Source organism: Neoarius graeffei, chromosome 3 (assembly GCF_027579695.1).
Source record: "Neoarius graeffei isolate fNeoGra1 chromosome 3, fNeoGra1.pri, whole genome shotgun sequence".
NCBI classification, from domain to species: Eukaryota; Metazoa; Chordata; class Actinopteri; order Siluriformes; family Ariidae; genus Neoarius; species Neoarius graeffei.
Genome location: NC_083571.1, coordinates 111,519,062 through 111,540,053, shown reverse-complemented (window position 1 = coordinate 111,540,053; position 20,992 = coordinate 111,519,062). Strand labels below are relative to the sequence as shown.

The window sequence follows — 20,992 nt, the reverse complement described above, 5'->3', positions numbered from 1 at the left end:
GCACTGGGTTCATAAGAAATGCAGTAATGTACAGGGCAGACTGATCTCTGACCCCTTGTTCAGGTGCAGCAGATGCCTAGGAACAGCTTCTCCCATCGATGGCAGGCCATGCGACCATGTCATGGTGGGTGAACACCGTCTGGATGTGGTGGATTCCTTTTGCTATCTAGGAGATACCATCTGTGCTGGTGGTGGTTGTGAGGCTGCCACAATCACTAGGGTGAGAGCCGCCTGGGACAAATTCAGGGAGCTGCTGCCTATACTGTCTTGCAAGAGCTTGTCATTTCAAACATGGGGTAGGGTGTATGGTAGCTGTGTTAGGGATGCCATGCTGTATGCCAGTGAGTGCTGGGCCCCTAGGAAGATCGATATGGCAAGGCTGGAGAGAAATGAAAGGGTGATGCTAAGGTGGGTGTGTGGTGTCAAACCTGATGTTACCAGTGTGAGTGACTTATGCACAAGGCCCAAGATGGTTGAACTCATGACTGCTATCAGATGTAAGCGGTTGCGATGGTTTGGACATGTAGAAAGGGCTGAGAGCTGTATTAACACCATAAGGAACATCCAGGTTGATGGTTGGAAAAGAAGGGGTAGGCCACGCAAAACATGGTGCAAAGTGGTTACAAATGACCTAAAGGTGACCAAATTCACTGCAAATGACACAAGGGACCGAACAGCATGGAAAATAAGGGCGAAAGCCTATCATGCAATGTCATACCCACCAGTTGGTGGAAACTGGCATTAATGGATAGTGAGTGAGTGAGTGTTGCATTTTCCCAGTTGTATGGCTGGCCATTATCACAGGTTTGTGCCTAACTATTCAGATGTCACCAGCCCACTGACTGATCTCACTAAAAAGGAGTGCCAGATCTGGTCCAATGGACAGAGCTGTGCTTGGAGAGATTCACTCAGGTAAAGTCTGCACTGTGTGGTGGACCACTATTACACTTCTCTAACTTTTCTCTTCCATTTATTTTGCTGACACATGCATCAGAAAAATGGCTGGGGGTCATTTTGTCCCAGGTGGTGGAGGGGGAGGAGCACCCAGTGCTGTACATCAGCCAGAAGCTCTCGGTGTGACAGAATAAATACAGCACCATCAAGGAGTACCTAGCCATCAAATGGGTGGTCCTCACCCTCTGATACTACCTGCTAGGATGCCCTTTCAACTTCTGCTCAGATCATGCCCTGCTCCAGTGGTTCCACTGCATGAAGGATGCCAACACATGGATCCCTCATTGGTATCTGTCCCTTCAGCCCTTTAAGTTCAAGGTAGTCTACAGGCCAGGGGCACAGATGGCTGTGGCAGATTTCTTCTCCCACCAGGTGGTAGTCAGCTGCAGGCCAGACGGCTCCTCGGCCTGAGACAGGAGGTTGGGGTATATGGAGACAGGGGCATGGTTGAGTATCTGTTTGTGAATGGAGAGCAAGGCCAGAGGAGGTGAGTGATAAAAGAGATCACAGCTGAGTTTGTGTAAGGCTGATGTAAGGTGTGTCTGTTTTTTCCTCTCTTTCAGTGATGACCGAGAGGAGAGAAGAGAGAGTTGCAAATTGCAACAAAGCAGAACTATGTGTGTGTGTGTGTGTGTGTGTGTGTGTGTGTGTCAGTGTGAGCTCAATAAAAGACACTGAAAAGTGGAAAATAAACACTGCTAAATAAAATTTTCCACCTTTCCCATTACTTCAAGATTCAAGAGAGCTTTATTGTCAATATGTACATATACAAGTATACAGTGCATTGTCCCAACATTCCTTAGAAAACTGCTCCAGTCCTTTTTCATCTTTGGTCCAGAGCATACAGCATCCATTTCTTCCAAAAAAGAACTGGAATTCTGATTCATCTTACCACAATACATGTTTCCACCTGCCAGGAAAATTCAATACCTGGTGCTATCAATTCATCCTTTATTGATGTGGCTGCTGAAGTTGAACGAGATCTCTGCAACAACAGTACAGAGGATGGCCCTGAAAGCAAACAACTACATATGCAAGTGGTCTACCTCACTGCATCTCCAGTGCTGCCCTGTTTGGAGAGAACACACTCCACTCACCACTGAAGTTACTCAATCTGGGCTACAAACTGGAAAAGATGAGGCTCGTGTTTGAGCTGAGAGACTCACCTGATCCAGTTGTGCCACAAGCCAAGGCATCAGTGAGAAGAGGGTACAAATGGAGGGCTGAACAAGCAGTGGACCAAGCTATCAGCCAACTACAACACCGGGAAATAGTTGGGCAGTTACAGCAGGGCAAGGCAGGGCTGGGGTGGGGACCAGCCCGCAAGATGTGGTCCAAAGCCACGGAAAAGGAGAGGAAAGAGCTGGTGGTCTCAGAAGTCATGAGAATGGAGGATGATGAGCTAAGGATCAGAGCTGTGAGCCAGTGTCATCAAGGAAGGTGGACAAACTGGGAGGCAGTTACCAACAGAGTCGTAAAGTGGACTGACATGTGGAAGATCCCTCAAGCCAGACTGAGCTTCCTCACCAGGTCCACCTGTGACACCCTCCCAAGCCCCCAGAATGTGCACCTCTAGTATGGCTCAGAAACCAGCTGCAGCCTTTGTGATGCACAAAATTCAAGCTTGCAGCACACCCTCACTGGCTGCAAAACAGCTCTGACCTAGGGCCAATACAGATGGCACCATGACCAAGTGCTCCAGAAACTGGCAGAGGTGTTGGAGGAATGCAGGCTCGAATTCAACAGAGCCAGCCCATCATCCTCCAAACCATGGATAGGTTTTGTTAAACAAGGAGTGGATGGAGGAAACATCAGCCAGAGGTAGTGGTCCATCTTGAAATCTGGATGTGAGTGGCAGATGAAGGTTGACCTCAACCAGCAGCTCAAGTTCCCTCCCAAAATAGCCATTACTTCCTATGGCCAGACATCGTTCTGTGGTCCACCTCTACTAAGGTGGTAATCTTGGCAAAACTCACAGTATCATGGGAAGAAATGATGGAGGCAGCCTTCAAAAGAAAAAAAGGAGAAGTACAGCAAGCTTGCTGCAGCTTGTACAGAAGCAGGGTGGAAGGTATGCACCTACCCTGTCAAAGTTGGATGCAGAGACTTCATTGGAAAATCCACTCAGCAGCTACTGAAGACCCTTGGAGTCACTGGGTCCAAGCAGAAGAAGGCCCTCAGGGAACTGGCTGAGGAGGCAGAGAAAGGGAGCTTCTGGTTCAGGCTCAGAAGAAGAGACCCAAAGTGGTGGAACCAAGGATCTTCGGGCCAGCCACAGGGAGCAGTAGGGAGATATCCCTACTGCTGTCCCACCACCTAGAGATGTTCTGGGTTTAAAGGGGTGAAACATCAGTGAAGGGTGGCTCCCAGCTGACAACCTTGTGGGTGGCCCACTGGCACTGGTGGAGGTGCAAGAGGCAGAAATGCCCTGCAGGCAACAAACACCTGTGTGTGCTTCCAACCACGTTTACCTGGAACACCAGTGACTACTGTGAATAGGGCAGTTGGCATCCAGGAAAGACTGGAGGGCAGTCAGGGAAGACTGACTGGTGGCGGGAAAGACCGCACCAGGGTGGATGGGCTAGTTACCCTTTCCACATGTCCATAAAGTGACTTCCTCACTACATGGACCCCCTAAGAAGCTACAAGCACAATACAAAGAAGACAGCCTGGTGGTCCACCGAGAGGCGGGATGGAAAATGGACCAACTAGGATGGACAACACAGAAAAGACTGGAACAGCAATGACTAATGGCAGTAAGATCCTTAGGAAGTGCAGCTGTGGATGGTCCAAAGTGACAACACAACGGGGCCTGCACATCCATCAAGGAAAGGCAAAATGTGGGGGGAGAACCCATTTACAAACTTGCACTGTTTCTGCAGGTGAGACAAGGAGGACGCAAAGCCCGGGTGAGCACCACAGTGCTGTTGAGTCCACTATTGCTGAGGGTGAGAGAGAGAGGAGCCGCAGCAGTCTTCCCTGAAGGAAGTGCAACACCAGCAGCACAAATATGCCCCACTGCAAGCAATGCATGCTGAGCCTGCAAGCAGCCAATCCACAAGAACACCACCAAAAGAAAAGCCAATCTGCCAGGACAAAGTCAGGTGGCCAAAAGCCAGTGACAAAGAGGCATGGAGAGCCTTCGAACAGAAGTTACACCCAATCCTTCAGAACTCGCTAAAGGGCAGCACAACAGTCAAACTCAATGTCTTTGGGAACACCTACAAAGAATGCAGGCAGAGGTTTGGGGAAATGCCTCAAAAGAAGATCACCCCTAAGCAACAAGGAAGGAGAGAAAGAGAAGTCCTTAAGTTGGTGAAGGAAAGACAACTTCTCCAGAAAGCATGGAGGAAGGCACAAGAGCGAGTGAAGGAGGGTCTCAAAGCTCTCTTGGACCAGCTAAGATCCAGGATTACCAACCTCAGCAGACCAGAGTGGATTCATAAATGCAGGAGCAAAAAGGAGAAAGCACGCACTAGCTTCTTCCAGGACCCCTTCAAGTACGCCCAAGACCTGCTTGAAGAGAAGAAGTCTGGGAAGCTCAAGACCACCCCACAGGAACTAGAGAACCATATCAGGGAACAGCTTGGCAACAGCAACAAGAACATCCCCCTTGGCTCACTAGGGCATGTTCCCTGTCCTCCGGAACCTGCCTTCAAATTTGATACCACACCTCCCAAGTGGACAGAAATCAAGCAGCTGGTGCAGGACAGTGTATAGCCTCCCAAGGAGACATCTCTACTGCTGCCCCACCACCTAGAGATGTTCTGGGTTTAAAGGGGTGAAACATCTGTGAAGGGTGGCTCCCAGCTGATGACCCTGTGGCTGGCCCACTGGCACCGGCAGAGGTGTGATAGACAGAAATGCCCCACAGGTAACAAACACCTATGCTTCCAACAATTGTGTGATGGTCCATCCAAGATGTCTCCGAGACCAGAGAAGCCAACAGCACTTCTGGACACAGTTAACATAAGGCTTATTTTTTGCACAATAAAGTTTTAACTGGCATTTGTGGATGTAACTCCATATTGTATTGCTTTTCCAAAGTTATCCCGAGCCCATGTGTTTATATCAGCTATAGATGAATGATAGTTCTAGATGCAGTGCTGTCTGATGGATCATACATCACAGGTTTTCAACTTAGGCTTGTGCCCTTGTCCTTTATGCACTGAAATTCCTCTAGATACCTTGAACTGTTTAATGATATTATGCACTGTAGAGGGTTAAATATCCAAATCCCTTTGTATCTTTCTTTGAGGAACATTGTTCTTGAACATTTCAATAATTTTCTCATGCATTTGTTGACAAACTGGAGATCCTTGGCCCATCTTTGCTCCTCAAAGACTAGACCTTTCCTGGATACTGATTTTGTACCAAATCATGATTACAATCATCTTTTGACATCACCTATTTCAAATCACATCATTATTTATTTGTTTTACCTCATTACTGGGTGGCAGGGTGGTGTAGTGGTTAGCGCTGTCACCTCACAGCAAGAAGGTCCGGGTTCGAGCCCCGTGGCCGGCGAGGACCTTTCTGTGCGGAGTTTGCATGTTGTCTGTGTGGGTTTTCTCCGGGTGCTCCGGTTTCCCCCACAGGTGGGAGTGTGAATGGTTGTCTGTGTCTATGTGTTAGCCCTGTGATGACCTGGCGGCTTGTCCAGGGTGTACCCCACCTTTCGCCCGTAGTCAGCTGGGATAGGCTCCAGCTTGCCTGCGACCCTGTAGAACAGGATAAAGCAGCTAGAGATAATGAGATGAGAGACCTTATTACTGGTCCTAAATTGACCCATTCCATCCTTTTTTTGGAATGCTTTGCAAGCCTGAAATGCAGGAATGGATGTATATTAGCAAATGAAATGAAGTTTACTAGACAAAAAAAAATTGGGTTCATTCTGTCGGCAATGAAATACAAGTCAAAGTAAATTTAGAAACCATTTTTTTTTTATTCTCCATACCATCCCAACTTTTTCTGATTTGGGTTTGTATAATTATTTTGAATTATATTACTCAACAAATATCTCATCTCATCTCTCATTATCTCTAGCCGCTTTATCCTTCTACAGGGTCGCAGGCAAGCTGGAGCCTATCCCAGCTGACTACGGGCGAAAGGCGGGGTACACCCTGGACAAGTCGCCAGGTCATCACAGGGCTGACACATAGACACAGACAACCATTCACACTCACATTCACACCTACGGTCAATTTAGAGTCAGTAATTAACCTAACCTGCATGTCTTTGGACTGTGGGGGAAACCGGAGCACCCGGAGGAAACCCACGCGGACACGGGGAGAACATGCAAACTCCACACAGAAAGGCCCTCGCCGGCCATGGGGCTCGAACCCAGGACCTTCTTGCTGTGAGGCGACAGCGCTAACCACTACACCACCGTGCCGCCCACCTCAACAAACATATTGAGAGATAACAAAATCCAAGTTCGAGTACAAGCTAACTGAGAACATTAAATAAATGAACTGACCTAACTGGTTGCTAATATAGAGTCCACAGTATAGTAGATGGACTTTCTTTAACAAAGATCATCCAATAAATCATGTCTTCTTACATTACCATGAACTGCATTAGATGCTTGCTAGAAGTTGGGTCTTCTTAAAGAGTGGCTCAGTCAACACATCAATCAGCACCCTGCCAAACACCATGTATAAGTAATCCAGCAAGGAATATTTGTTCTTCTTAGTAATCTACAGATTACTTTAATAGGAAATATATATATATATATATATATATATATATATATATATATATATATATATATATATATATATATATATATCTTTATAGCTGCTACAAGAATTTTAAAATGATGGTCTACTTTACAATTAGTTTTGATGAACTAATTTTGATGAGAGGTTTTGATGAGAAGTAAAAACAACTGGGTTTAAACCAAAGTCCCTATAGGCATGTTTGTCACTCATCAGTCATCCTGGTATCACACCCAGGCAGTTATTTCAAGCTAACAAGACCAAGCACTTATGTAAATGAATGGGGAGAGAGCCATAACTATAACTTTCAATGGCCATTGGACATAAAAACTGCATGTATAGAATCACCAGTCAAAGCTGATAAAACCTGATTAAACAATTTGGTGACTTTGCCCTAAAATAAGGTTTAAATGCATTTTTCTCCACAGGTTATACTTCTACTACACATGCACAAGATTGCTACGAGGTTGCTATACTTCTACTATGCATGCACAACTGCATGCTTGCATCAGTACAACAATATGATTGGCTTTCAGGTCATAGGCAATGGTCGGAGGTGAAACGTAGAATATCAACTTTATTGTCTAGAAGAACAACCCAAAAAGCAAATTCAATTTTCCTAGTGTCTAATTTGCACCCTGAAATTGAATAAAACGGTTAAAATATACTGCTTTGACCAATTTCCGAAGGCTTGTTTACATCTCACTTATGCACACTTTCATCACCAGGGGACAGTCGTCATGACGTCATTTAAGCCAAACAGACTGGGAGTAGTTCTTTGTTTATCTGCGAGCCAAACACACGTGTACGGACTTTGGTTGTGAGAGGTTGTGTAAAATATCTGATAGTGATTTTGAAGTAGGAACTCTCCAAATTAAATATTGAGAGTGAAACCATATATGTATGAACCTATGGCCGTTGCAAAGCAATTGGTGAATGTGGCTCACTGGTTTGACCGTGCAGCCTCGGAATCAGACAGCGACTCGTCCGACTCTGATCGCGGTGACCCTGAACCTCAACAAGACTCGCGCCCAAACAATTTATCCTGGTAGTTATGATAAATTCCTACTTTTGTCGTAATACTAAATAAGAGCCTTTTTGAAGAATAATTAAACCACCCTCCCTAGTGGATATAGGGAATGATTACTGGACAGTGTGCCGGTAGGCCACATTAGCCTGCCATCCGCGACATTATACTATTTATAGCCTACTCTAAGCAAGGAAATATCCCTTTGTTATATTTCCACAATGATTGTACAGGATCCCTCAGGATTCTTGACTTGTCAATTGCAAGCAAAAGTAAAAATGTTTACCTCCAATCTTCTCCTTTTTGCTTGAGCGTTGCTGGTCCGTTTCTTCTTTGACTGCTTGATTTTGTTTCACGCGCACAATTCACTCTCTCCGCCTCGTCTCCTCTTCCAAAAAAAAACAACCCTCTGGCTTCATGCGCACAATCTACTCTCTCCACCTTGTCTCCTCTTTCAGAAAAAGCCAACCCACTCGCTCTGCCTCTTCTCCTTTTTCAGAAAAAGCCAACCCTATCGCTCCACCTCTTCTCCGCTTTCAGAAAAAGTCAACCCACTCGCTCTGCCTCTTCTCCTCTTCTGGAAAAAGCCAATCCACTCTCTCTGCCTCTTCTCCTCTCTCGGTAAAAGGTAAAAACTTCTTCCTGAACCGGTCCTGTTGTTACAGTTCACTGCACAACAATAAGGCATGGTTTTTCTTTGGAAATTCCTGAACGCACGTCTGCACTCAAGCCGAACGGCAATGTAAGTAAACGGAAGTGGACTCAACTCAAGCGGTTTGTTTGTCTTAAATGATGTCACGTGCTGAGTGGTCACAAAAATAGCCAAACAGAAATTCACCACGATCCACGCTAACTTATTTTAATTGTTACTTATTAACAATACTTCTTGGGACTAGAAGAAAATTACAGAGTGTTTTTTAACATATGAAGTTTCAAATGTGCATAAAATTAAAACCGTTGCCTATGAGCTTTAAATGTTTCCCAGTTCAGCAGATGATTGCCCCTTTGTGGAGACAGGCAAGATATGTGCATACAACTGCCATCTTTGGCATTATGGACTTTTCTCAAAGATTTCTATTCAGAATTCTTAAAGTGGGATGTCTCCTCCCTTATAATGTCTCTGGTTTAAACAATATTATTTCACTGTTGTTAGCCAAACAATTAAGTCATTGCACCTCAGCTGCAGTGTTATATGGAATTTAATGTCCTATTAGAAAATGTGACATCATTAATGAATATGTTGGTGCATGAAAAAACATGATATTGGGTAATATATGACTAGTATACCATTCCACTACTACAGCAGTTCAGAAGATCACTAACTGCCAATCAAGAAGACATGGGAAATAATCATTAACTTAAACCAACATTATCCAAAAACAATGTCCAATTTTTGACATTTAAAATGCCTTGACATCTCAGTCAGGAAACACACAAATTCCAAGAAGACAGCACAAACCAAGACAAGCAAAGTCACCCAAAGTAATTGCAAAAAAGCATAAACACAGCCTGCATATTTGTTTCCTTTGGCTCAATAAGGCATGTTGTCAAGTTTGCTGAGCTTGCTTTCTAACCTGCAACATGAAAAACCCAATTTTGTATGTCTGCCTGTCCTAATGAACTAAAAATGTGGTACTAACTAATTGGGATATAACAAATTAACACTGCTGAATAATGATTTTCTCATATAACATTTAGTATTGGAATAAATGTTTCAAACCATTTAACCATCTGATAACCATGGTGTTCATTTAATCTGAACACCTAATCCAATAACAATCACCTCAGATTTGCAGCCCAGGATCATATGAATACTCTACCAACCTGCAGATAATGACTGGCGCGTAGTGAGGATTTTAGATCCTGATGGACTGTGGGCTTGTCCAAGTTGAGGGAGGATTTTCGGTATGCTTCTTTGGCCTGGCTGACAGTAAGCGTGGACCAGGAGCTCCTTTTCATGAACTTTCCTTCTGGTGGCATGGAAAGGCTCTCACAGGCTGAGCACTTAACATCATTGCTGCTCTTGGAGGTTTTGAGAGAGTGGTCACCAAAGTGAGGGCGTACAGATTCAGAGATACAATGACCTGTGTGATGCCGGGTCATACCACTAGGAGTGCGGAAAGTGCCGTCACTGTCCAGGTTATCGTCAGAGCTCCACCAGCTGCCTGAGCGATGCTTGCGTTCCTTGCTCTTGCTTCGTTTGATCCCATGTTTGGATGAGTGGTGGCCACTGTGGTGGTGGTGGGCCCCACCTTCCCCTTTAGCACCATTCATTTTGGATGAGCCCTCCAGGGAGTGGGATTTGGTGAAGAGCTTCTGGACAGAGTGCACCAGATGGCGAATTCGTCCAGGACTCTCACTGCGCTGCTCAGAAGCGGAAGTACGCTGGTACTGCAATGTGTGGAAACCATCGCGGTGCACTGGAAGCTGCTTCTCAAATTGATCCAGGAGGTTGGCAGGAATGCGATTGCTCTTGCTAACAGCATGATGAGAGGGAAATGATGAGGCAACAGCAGCAGAAGTGGCTGATGTGGTGATGGTAGCACAGTCATCTCGGGAGGCTGAGTCATAGTACTGGGAACCATAGTGCATTCTTGGAAATGTGCTGCTGGAGATGTGGTCGGCAGTTCCAGTGGGTTGCAGCACTGTTGGTGAAAGCATCATGCAGTCGGAGTGGATGGAGCTACGAGGAGAGTAGCGCTGGTGGTGCTGGTAGTCCATGGCACAGCTTTCTGTTGGGCTAAGCAGGTAGGTGTGACGTATGTCAGACGAGTGAACACCATGAATGTCATGAGGTCGATCAAACTCCACCAGGCCACACGGGGAGTGGGGCAAGGGGAGCTGATGATGCTGGCCACGGCTGCCCGATAAGCCCTTCATGTTCCCAGGTTGAGGCAGGTTTCTGTCCTCATTGAAGTGTCGGGAAGGTGACCAAGGGGTAGATGGGGGGTCTGTAAAGAAGATGGAAAAAAAGTGAGTGGAATGGAGTAGAGACTGCAAACTTATATTACTTTTTTATGCACGGATCTTGAATGTACTAATTAGCCTGTCTCAAACAGAACTTCTCATACTGCAAAGAATCTCAAAATGGAACCCTTACCTATTCTTGAGCCCCAAGAGCGCCTCTTTTCCTAGCAATAAATACACTCAGAAACAAACATATGATCTTAAAGTCAATATACTATATAAGCTAAATTTATCTTCCTCTCAGGTAGTAGAAGTCTTAACAAAACTAACTGAAAATGGAAAACCAAATGGACTTCCTATGCTTGGAAATCTTCTTGATATGTTTAATCATGGGCCTAGAAATAAGAGAAGGAGAGGACAGGACAGTCATCAAAATCACTGTTTTAGTTCAGATTCACAAAAGGCGTGAACATCCATCCATCCATCCATCCATCCATCCATCCATCCATCCATCCATCCATCCATCCATCCATCATCTGTAGCCGCTTATCCTGTTCTACAGGGTCGCAGGCAAGCTGGAGCCTATCCCAGCTGACTATGGGCAAGAGGCAGGGTACACCCTTGACAAGTCACCAGGTCATCACAGGGCTGACAAGGCCTGAACATAATCTACGTAACATATACACTGTATAAGTAGTCAGCTACCCATCTAAAAACTGTCATGAACCAGAACAGAACCAGTACAAATTGGACTGAAAATAAAAGCTAAACAAGAAGACAGAGTCACCTATATCCCCTGCCCTATATACCAACTATATACCAAGTTTCAAGATATTATTTGTCACATTTTTCAAGTTCTGCTGCAGGAAATCAACCCTACCTCTTTACCCTGACCTCAGCAGCCCATGGCATAAGCCCATGGGACCTTTGGTCCAGGTGAGCTAAAAATTAAAATTTCTCACATTTCTTAGTATCAAAAGGCATATACCAACTTAATCAACTTAATCAACACATATACCAACTTTCAAGACCATCCCACTCATAGTTATCAAGTTCTGCTCCAGAAACAAAACCTACCCCAAGACTAACCTGAGAGGCTAAGTCTGGAATTGTTTCCATGGAAACATGAAAAATTTAAATTTCTCAAATTTCTTAGTATCAAAAGGCACATCTACATCACTTTGTTAACATGTATACCAAGTTTCAAATCCATATCATGAATAGTTTTGGATATATGCTCCGAAAACAGACATTGCTCTTAGAAACTAAGTCAAAATTTATTTTTTATGTAAAAATTTAAAATTTTTTTTCAAAAATCCAAAATAGCAAAAGGCACCAGTTCATATGTTGCTTGATATGTATACACAGTTTCATGAAGATATCTTCAGTAGTTTTAAAGATATGGCCCGGAAATGAAAATGTGACAGGACGGACAGCTGGATGGATGGACAGCCGGACAGAACCTGTTTCTAAAAGGCACATTTACATCACCTTGTTAATATGTATACCAAGTTTCAAATCGGTATCATGAATAGCTTTGGATATATGCTCCGGAAACAAACATTGCTCTTAGAAACTAAGCCAGCATCTATTTTTATGTAAAAATTTGAAAAATACCTTTTTTCAAAAATCTAAAATAGGAAAAGGCACCAGGTCACATATTGCTTGATATGTATACAAAGTTTCATGAAGATATCTTCAGTAGTTTTAAAGATATGGCCCAGAAACGAAAACGTGACCGGACAGACAGCTGTACGGATTGACAGCCGGATGGATGGACAGAACTTGTTTCTAAAAGGCACATCTACATCACCTTGTTAACATGTATACCAGGTTTCAAGTCCGTATCATGACTAGCTTTGGATATATGCTCCGGAAACGAACATTGCTTTTAGTAACTAAGTCAAAATCTATTTTTTATGTAAAAATTTGAAAAATACTTCTTTTAAAAAATCTAAAATAGCAAAATGCACCAGTTCACATGCTGCTTGATATGTATACAAAGTTTTATGAAGATATCTTCAGTAGTTTTAAAGATATGGCCCGGAAACGAAAACATGACCAGACGGACAGACAGAACCCGTTTCTACTGGATATCCCCTGCCAAACTTCGTTTGGGCGGGGGATTAAAAAAAAGAAAAGAAAAGTTGATTTTGCTTAGATTGTCTATTAAATATCAATAGCCATAACTGCTGACATGCTGAGAATCATTTGAGACAATCATTTGATACACTGGATAATGACAATCAGTGGACAGATTTATGACTGTCTATATGGTTTGTTGACTGTCTTTCACACAGCAACATGATGTATTCATTACTTTACTGCACATTTAATGGCTCTAAAAGGCCCATTCAGCAAAGACCAGTCTATAAAATAGCTTTAGATGGTGCTGTTAATTACATGCACCCTGAAAATTTATTTTTATTTCAGTGCACAGTTCTATATTTCATCACATTTCGTAAGCAAAGTAAACTAATTGTTAGTCATTTATAAATGTGACTCATTGCCCTCAAACATACTGAGAGATAGCATGGCCACAGACACTACTTTGGACATAAAAGCACCTGTGGTCTGTTTGAATTTTAACAGTTAGATTCATCCAAATTTTGATGTTGTATCATCCATCCATCCATCCATCCATCCATTATCTGTAGCCGCTTATCCTGTCCTACAGGGTCGCAGGCAAGCTGAAGCCTATCCCAGCTGACTATGGGCGAGAGGCGGGGTACACCCTGGACAAGTCGCCAGGTCATCACAGGGCTAACACAGACACAGACAACCATTCACTCTCACATTTACACCTACGCTCAATTTAGAGCCACCAATTAGCCTAACCTGCATGTCTTTGGACTGAAACTGTATAGGTATGTTATTTTTATTGTGTGTGTTCTTCTATTTTGTCACTGTATTATCTGCACTATAGGTAGTTCTGGAGACTCTTTTAATCACAGGTTTTATCACTACATGTATGGAATGAAGACAAAACCTGATTTGACTGCAGGCCGATTTATGCTTTTGTATAAACTGTGTATGAATGAGGCTTAAAAACAAAAATCTGTGATGCATCTCACATTTCATTTCTTTATTCAATGATTCTTCACTGATTCACAGATAAATAAAACACAATTAAAACAGTTTCACTGCAACATGAAGCAAGTCATTTCATCTCATTATCTCTAGCCGCTTTATCCTGTTCTACAGGGTCGCAGGCAAGCTGGAGCCTATCCCAGCTGACTACGGGCGAAAGGCAGGGTACACCCTGGACAAGTCGCCAGGTCATCACAGGGCTGACACATAGACACAGACAACCATTCACACTCACATTCACACCTACGGTCAATTTAGAGTCACCAGTTAACCTAACCTGCATGTCTTTGGACTGTGGGGGAAACCGGAGCACCCGGAGGAAACCCACGTGGACCAGAACATGCAAACTCCACACAGAAAGGCCCTCGCCAGCCACGGGGCTCAAACCCGGACCTTCTTGCTGTGAGGCGACAGCGCTAACCACTACACCACCATGCCACCCTGAAGCAAGTCATAATTTATTAAAATTTATTTTTGACCAAGATATAGTTTTAGTCAGAAGTCGAGATCAACTGGGTCATAAGATGTAAAGGTGTAAGATAAAAGTGCACTGTGTGCAATTCAGAAGCAAGCGAAGCTAGCAAGCATGTTGGAGGATAGCCAAACTCAGACCTGTGTCATTCCCTTTCAAAGAGACTGTGTGAAAACATTGTGGATTTTATAAATTGAGAATGAAAAAAGGACTGGACAAGAGGTATATGCAGGCTCCATTATACCATCCATTATCTGTAGCCGCTTATCCTGTACAGGGTCACAGGCAAGCAGTAGCCTATCCCAGCTGACTATGGGAGAGAGGCAGGGTATACCCTGGACAAGTGGCCAGGTCACTGCAGGGCTGACACACAGAGACAAACAACCATTCACACTCACATTCACACCTATGGTCAATTTAGAGCCACCAATTAGCCTAACCTACATGTCTTTGGACTGTGGGGGAAACCGGAGCACCCGGAGGAAACACACACAGACACAGGGAGAACATGCAAACTCCGCACAGAAAGGCCCTCGTCTCAAACCCAGGACCTTCTTGCTGTGAGGCGACAGTGCTAACCATTACATCACCATGCCACCACTCCGTTATACAAAATACATTATTTCAGGAATACAACAAAGATCAAAATCAAAACAAAATCACAATGTTTCTGTTCAGAGGTGGATGGGGAAAAGGTCTTCTGCTGTTCCTGCTCAGCAGAAAACCCTCAAAGTGGCAATATTTGCACATAATACAGAAAGGGCAAAGATAATTATGCAGTAGTGACGGGAAATTTAGATCTTTTTACTGACTCGGATCTTTGAATTTTGTTCAGTAAAATGAATAAATCTTTATTTTTTTTCAAATCATTCATTCATTTTGTTCATTGGAACTAGTGTAGCCCTGTAGCCACTCTATATAGTTCTCAAACAATAAGAGCAAACTATGTAAACAAAAGTGAACTTATGAAGCTCTTAAGCAACCTTTTGGACCATATCCTATTGTGTTATTCATTTGAAATGACTGATTACTTTAAGTTCAATTGCCTGTGTGAGAGCACTGCACCTATCAATAAGATATAATTTGATTCATTCTACGATAGCCATTCACTTTAGCCTACCTGGTCATTGACCCATAGTATATGAACTTGTTCCAATAGAAAGGCAACTTAAACATCCATTCAACAGCTACATTACACACAATTAGCTAGCTACGGAAATCTTCTGATTGACTAGCTAATGTTAGTAAGTTCTCCTCTTATCTCCAGTAATAGCATTGGTCATATGACTGCTGTACCCATGTGAATAATGAATGGGAGACTCAGACCCAGAAGACCTGGAATTATGATTCGTGAATGGATCACTCTTTCCTACTGAGAATATGCAGCATTCATGTGACAAATGAACAAGAGACTTAGCCTGGGCCCGCCCATCCTAAGCGTGACGCAACACGAGGGCCTGTTGCAAGCTTAGTCTGGCCAGGCAAGCTATCTCCAGCTCTTCCAAGCTCCGGAAAAATCGGGAGCCAATCAACTTTGAGCATCTCCAACGGCCCTGGGTAGAGGCGTATTCAAGGCAGTGACGTAGTAGAACTGCGACCGGAAGCCATAGATTGTTTACAGAATCATGCTGTATTGAAAGCATTCAACGGGACGTTCTCATTGAAAACGGAGCAAAGAGCAGCCCTGGAGGTATTTATTGAAAGGAAGGACGTTTTCGCCTTGCTCCCAACCGGCTTCGGTAAGAGTTTAATCTACCAGTTAGCCCCGCTAGTAGCCAAATCAATGGGGCTCAGTGAGAATCCTATCGTCACGTCACATACGTCAGAGGAAAGAGTGATGTGATTGGTTTAAGCTTCGTCACAGCCTTTTCTGGCTTCGACCAGTAGCAAACTGAGGCATTTCAGGGAGGCGGGTCAACCACAGGCTCTGGGAAACGGTTGGGCTGAATATCTTGCCCAGACCAATAGCTCGTAGAGCTTTGAAGTCGCGTTAGCCAGACTACAAGAGACTCACACACGAAAGACCTGTCTTTATGTTTCATTGGTATCCGGTTATTTAGCACAAAAGTCTTTTAGCACAAATCCAAAGTTCTTTAACACAAATCCAGTCTTTTAGCACAAGTTCTAAAGTTTCTTAGCACACAACTCTGGATTATGGTCACAATAAAAAAAAATAAAATAAAATAAAAAAATACTCATCTTGATATAGAAAGGGGTTTATTATGATTGCTTAGGGACTGGAAGCTGGAATTTCTGCTGCTGTGCATGTTAAGGATCAGTTGTTGATCCCTGAAACGTGGACTGAAAATCCGATTCTTTGGTGTCTTTGGATATTTGTAGTTAAGCTATAACAAACCTTGAATTGTGAGCACCTTCAGAGGTAACTTCAGTCACTTCTGATCATATCACAAATTCAACTGACTGTCAATAATTAAGTGTTTGCCAAATTAATTAACCAGAGGATCAGTGGCGTGCACAGACATTTTGGGGGGCAAGTGCTCTGGGGGGAGAAAAGGGCACTTTTTTGCGCATGTGGAACACCTTATTATAAAAGTCTGAGATTTAACCCTCCTCTTGTGTTCGGGTCGCCACTGACCCGTTTTAGTTTTTAAAGGTGTAAAACAACCACTTAATGTTAATTTATTACATCAAGGCTTTTTGACTTTGCCAGGAATCTCTAGTTGAACAAAATAGAAAAATAAATTTTTGTTTTCCTAAATCTGAAAATGGTCTAGCAAAAAATATAATACTTATGTGCAGTTGTTTCTGTATGCAACGGGCTACTTCACAACAAAATAATTACAGCTTGGGCTTAGAGAGCAAACAATACATTTTCACTCGAGTCATGTGTTACCTGGCTGGTGGGGCAGAGGAAGAGCTGACTGACTGCCCGATGTGTTGTCTGCGCTACGACAAGGCCGTGGCTTCCAGGACGCTATGCTGCTGCAACCTCACATTGAATGCACTGCACGCTTGTTCACGTGACAGAGCAAGAGAGACAGAGGTCCGGTGTGTGTGCGGAGGGGGCACACATCGGGACATTATTTTCACACGCTTTTAATGCCACGGCTTTTCTAAAAGATCATGTCGACATTGGCCTCAATAAACTGTAAAAAAAAAAAATTCAAAAGGGCACTTTTTTGAACAGAGGGCAGAGGGGCAGGTGCTTGAGCACCACCTTGTGTCTATCTGTGCACGCCACTGCAGAGGATTGTGTCTCTTGCCCTGCTTGACAACATGTGTTTTGCCGACGAAGAGTGGAATCTATTCCTAAAAACGCACTCAAATTATTAAAAGTCCATTTGATATTACATATTGCTGTTTTCATATGTATTTGACTAATAAAGCTACGAAGTCTTTAACTGAAAAAAGACCAGTTTCAATGAGAAAAATGAGAATCGTATCTCCTTAGTAACCAATGGTTGCGATCTGTAAACAAACTAAATAACTTCCACTAAAGCATCCTAGAATGAATGGCAATTAAACAAAAGTGCAATATGAACATTTAGGAATGACAAAACAACCAAAATTAATATATCAATTGTTTATAATGTGGCAAGTGTGAAGCAAGAAGAAGATGAAGAAAAGTGTTCTTTGATCTTGTGCTAAATAACTTAGAGTTGTGCTAAGAGACTTTAGAACTTGTGCTAAAAAAACTTGTGCTAAAAGGCTTTTGTGCTAAATTGCTGGGTTTCAGTCACGTGACTTTTCTTAGTGGTTTTACCAGAAGTGAACGTGCTGGTGGTCTAAACAGCTGCCATAGTGCAAACAACTAGCGATAACTTATCAGAGTATGCTTGTAATCTAGAAGCCACTGCTCATTTTAGATATATTCAGAAGATTGCTATGTGCAATGGAATCGACCCCTACAGTCTGGGAAAGAAGGATTTGTCATACGATCTCGAAAACTACCCTTCAGTCGAGTTCCTCGACATTTCGAACTATCTGGTGTTGCAAACATCCTTCTACACTGCAAAACAGATGAAAGCATGGACAAGTATGGAGGCTTACAACTTTTCTGTATGTGGCTGGGTAAAGGACCTTGGTATCAAGTCACTGCCAAATGAATCCTGTATTATTTTTGCCAGTGAAAGTATGTTTTTTTTTTTTTTTAAGATTTTCATTTGCGTCTTTATGGCAGCACAGTGGTGTAGTGGTTAGCGCTGTCGCCTCACAGCAAGAAGGTCCGGGTTCGAGCCCCGTGGCCGATGAGGGCCTTTCTGTGCGGAGTTTGCATGTTCTCCCTGTGTCCGCGTGGGTTTCCTCCGGGTGCTCCGGTTTCCCCCACAGTCCAAAGACATGCAGGTTAGGTTAACTGGTGACTCTAAATTGACTGTAGGTGTGAATGCGAGTGTGAATGGTTGTCTGTGTCTATGTGTCAAGGCCTCTGCATGCTCTTGCGACAAGGCTTTCACAGACAGCTTTTCGCAGACAGTTGTAATTTATCGTTGAGCGGGGAGTAATAGGCGTGCGCAATGTTATTCACCGCTACAACACAAGGGGGCGCGAAGTCGCGAAATCGCTAGGAGTAGTTGGTGGGTGTGGTTAGTGGAGTGTTTATCCTCCGGTTACTTATAATGACTAGAACTGGAGTCGTATAGATGTACGTACTTTCTCACTTCCTCGATCAACCGCTCTTCGTGCTGCTCCATCTTCGCTCATGTTTTTAAAAATGGCGGTCGTGAAAACAAACCAAACCGGGAAAGTAGGGAAGCGGAAGTGCGTGTACAGCAGATGTAGAGTGGACCAATCAGAGCCCTCTTGTCTGCGACGCTGTCTGCGAGGCTTCTGCGGTGGTCACAATTTTTGGGAGGTGCGCGCAGAGCATCTGCGAAGGTGGGGGGGCTACGCAGACGCTATCTGCAACACCGTCTGCGAGGACTGCATTGTCAGCATAAATTGGCCTTCAGCCCTGTGATGACCTGGCGATTTGTCCAGGGTGTACCCCGCCTTTCGCCCGTAGTCAGCTGGGATAGGCTCCAGCTTGCCTGCGACCCTGTAGAACAAGTAAAGCAGCTAGAGATAATGAGATGAGATTTGCGTCTTTACATTGAAGCACTGCAAGTTGTAGTGTAAACAAACAATAGTTCGCTTGATTCTCACTTGTGTTGGCTCTGATCTCTCAGGTAAATCATTCACAAAGATCATCAGAAACCCCTTTAAAGACCTGGATCTTAGTTAAACAAGACAGAGAAGTGATCACAGCACATTGTAACTGTACGGCTGGGTAAGAAATTTGTTGCAACGTTCATGCATATGGACTTTGTGAGGAGTGAGGAGTAAACAAAGAAACAGCTGGGGACATTAGCGCTTCGTGACGGAAAAAAAGTACTTTAAAATAACAACATAGCAAGGAAAGTATTTGGAAAACACAAAGGACATAGCTGAGAGGGATATACAAACCTTTCACCAAGTGATCACTGCAAACTTGAGCATGCTTCGACTTGGCTCCCTTCAAATTCAGTGAGATGTTCAAAAGCCACCTTTCTCTATGTCTTTTTGTGAAATCTTGTGTTCGTTCACTCTTTTTTATTAGTTCACGGGGAACCCTGAAGAAACTTTTATCAGTTACAAGGTTTGGTCTAATTGAACAACCTAAAACAACACAAGCATAAGGCATTTTTCATGTGAGCAATGCACCTTCTCTGTACAAACGCTTTGTCAACTGAGCTCTGGTAGACCACCAGCTAAAGTTTTGAATAACTAATGAGGCGGATGTGACATCACGTGAAACCCAGCAATAACCATAAACCTCTATGTGCATTTGAATATGCATGTTCATATGAATATGACCAGCACCAGCACCATCAGCTCCACAGACAGCCTGCTGGATGATCTCAACACTTTCTACACCCACTTTGAGACCTCCAGCTACAGCACAGAGAGGAGGCACACACACACCTGGACCACCCAACCCCCCTCCCCCCACCAACAGTCTCATCAGGCCAGGTACACAAAGCTCTGAGGAGGATCAACCCCAGGAAGACAGTAGGACCAGACAACATCCCTGGGTGGGCCCTCAGAGTATGTGCCAATGAGCTGGCTGATGTTTTCACCACCATCTTCAACCTTTCCCTCAACCAGAGTACTGTTCCCTCCTGCTTCAAGTCCACAACCATTGTCCCTCTTTCCAAGAAGAGCCCACCCACCTGCCTGAATGATTACAGGCCAAAATAGCACTCACTCCAATCATCTCAAAGTGCTTTGAGAGAGTGGTACTGGCCCACATTCAGAACAGCATACCGGAAACCCTGGACCCCCTGCAGTATGCCTACAGGCCCAACAGGTCCACCTCAGACGCCATCGCTGCTGCCCTCCATTATGCCCTCTCCCACCTGGAAAACAAAGACTCTTACATCAGGATGCTCTTTGTTGAACCGAGAGTTGGCCTAGTGGTTAGCGTGTCCGCCTCAAGATCAGGAGATCGCAAGTTCTACTCAAGGTCGGGTCATACCAAAGACCATCATAAAAATGGTACCTGCTGCCATCTGGCAAGGCACGCTGTAATACAGATGCGAATGGGGAGTCAAACTCTTGTGGTTACCAGAGGATTAGCTCCCCACTGTAACCCTAGCTATGTAATAGGCGAGAGGCCGAGGGCTACCGAAACGGAGATCAGCGCCGCCCTATACGCCACATGCGCCACCTGGAAAACAAAGACTCTTACATCAGGATGCTCTTTGTTGACTACAGCTCTGCCTTCAACATGGTCATCCCCCACAAACTCACCCATAAACTGTCCACACTTGGTTTGGAACCCACCCTCTGTGACTGGCTCATCGACTTCCTGACTGGCAAGCCCCAGACTGTCAGGATTGGTAA

General features: G+C 44.1%; 1 protein-coding gene across 2 annotated transcripts in view; it reads right to left on the bottom strand.

The window, feature by feature from the left end:
- Positions 1-10,596, bottom strand: part of dlgap2b (discs, large (Drosophila) homolog-associated protein 2b) — a 194,083-nt gene extending 183,487 nt beyond the window's left edge. Inside the window, exon 1 of one of the 2 annotated variants that reach the window (XM_060917902.1) lies at positions 9,526-10,596. In XM_060917902.1, the coding sequence (XP_060773885.1) occupies positions 9,526-10,581 (1,056 nt within the window). In that variant the 5' untranslated portion in view covers positions 10,582-10,596. The remainder of the gene's footprint in view (positions 1-9,525) is intronic. The other variant, XM_060917901.1, reaches the window with a different exon arrangement.
- Between the last annotated feature and the right edge of the window lie 10,396 nt (positions 10,597-20,992).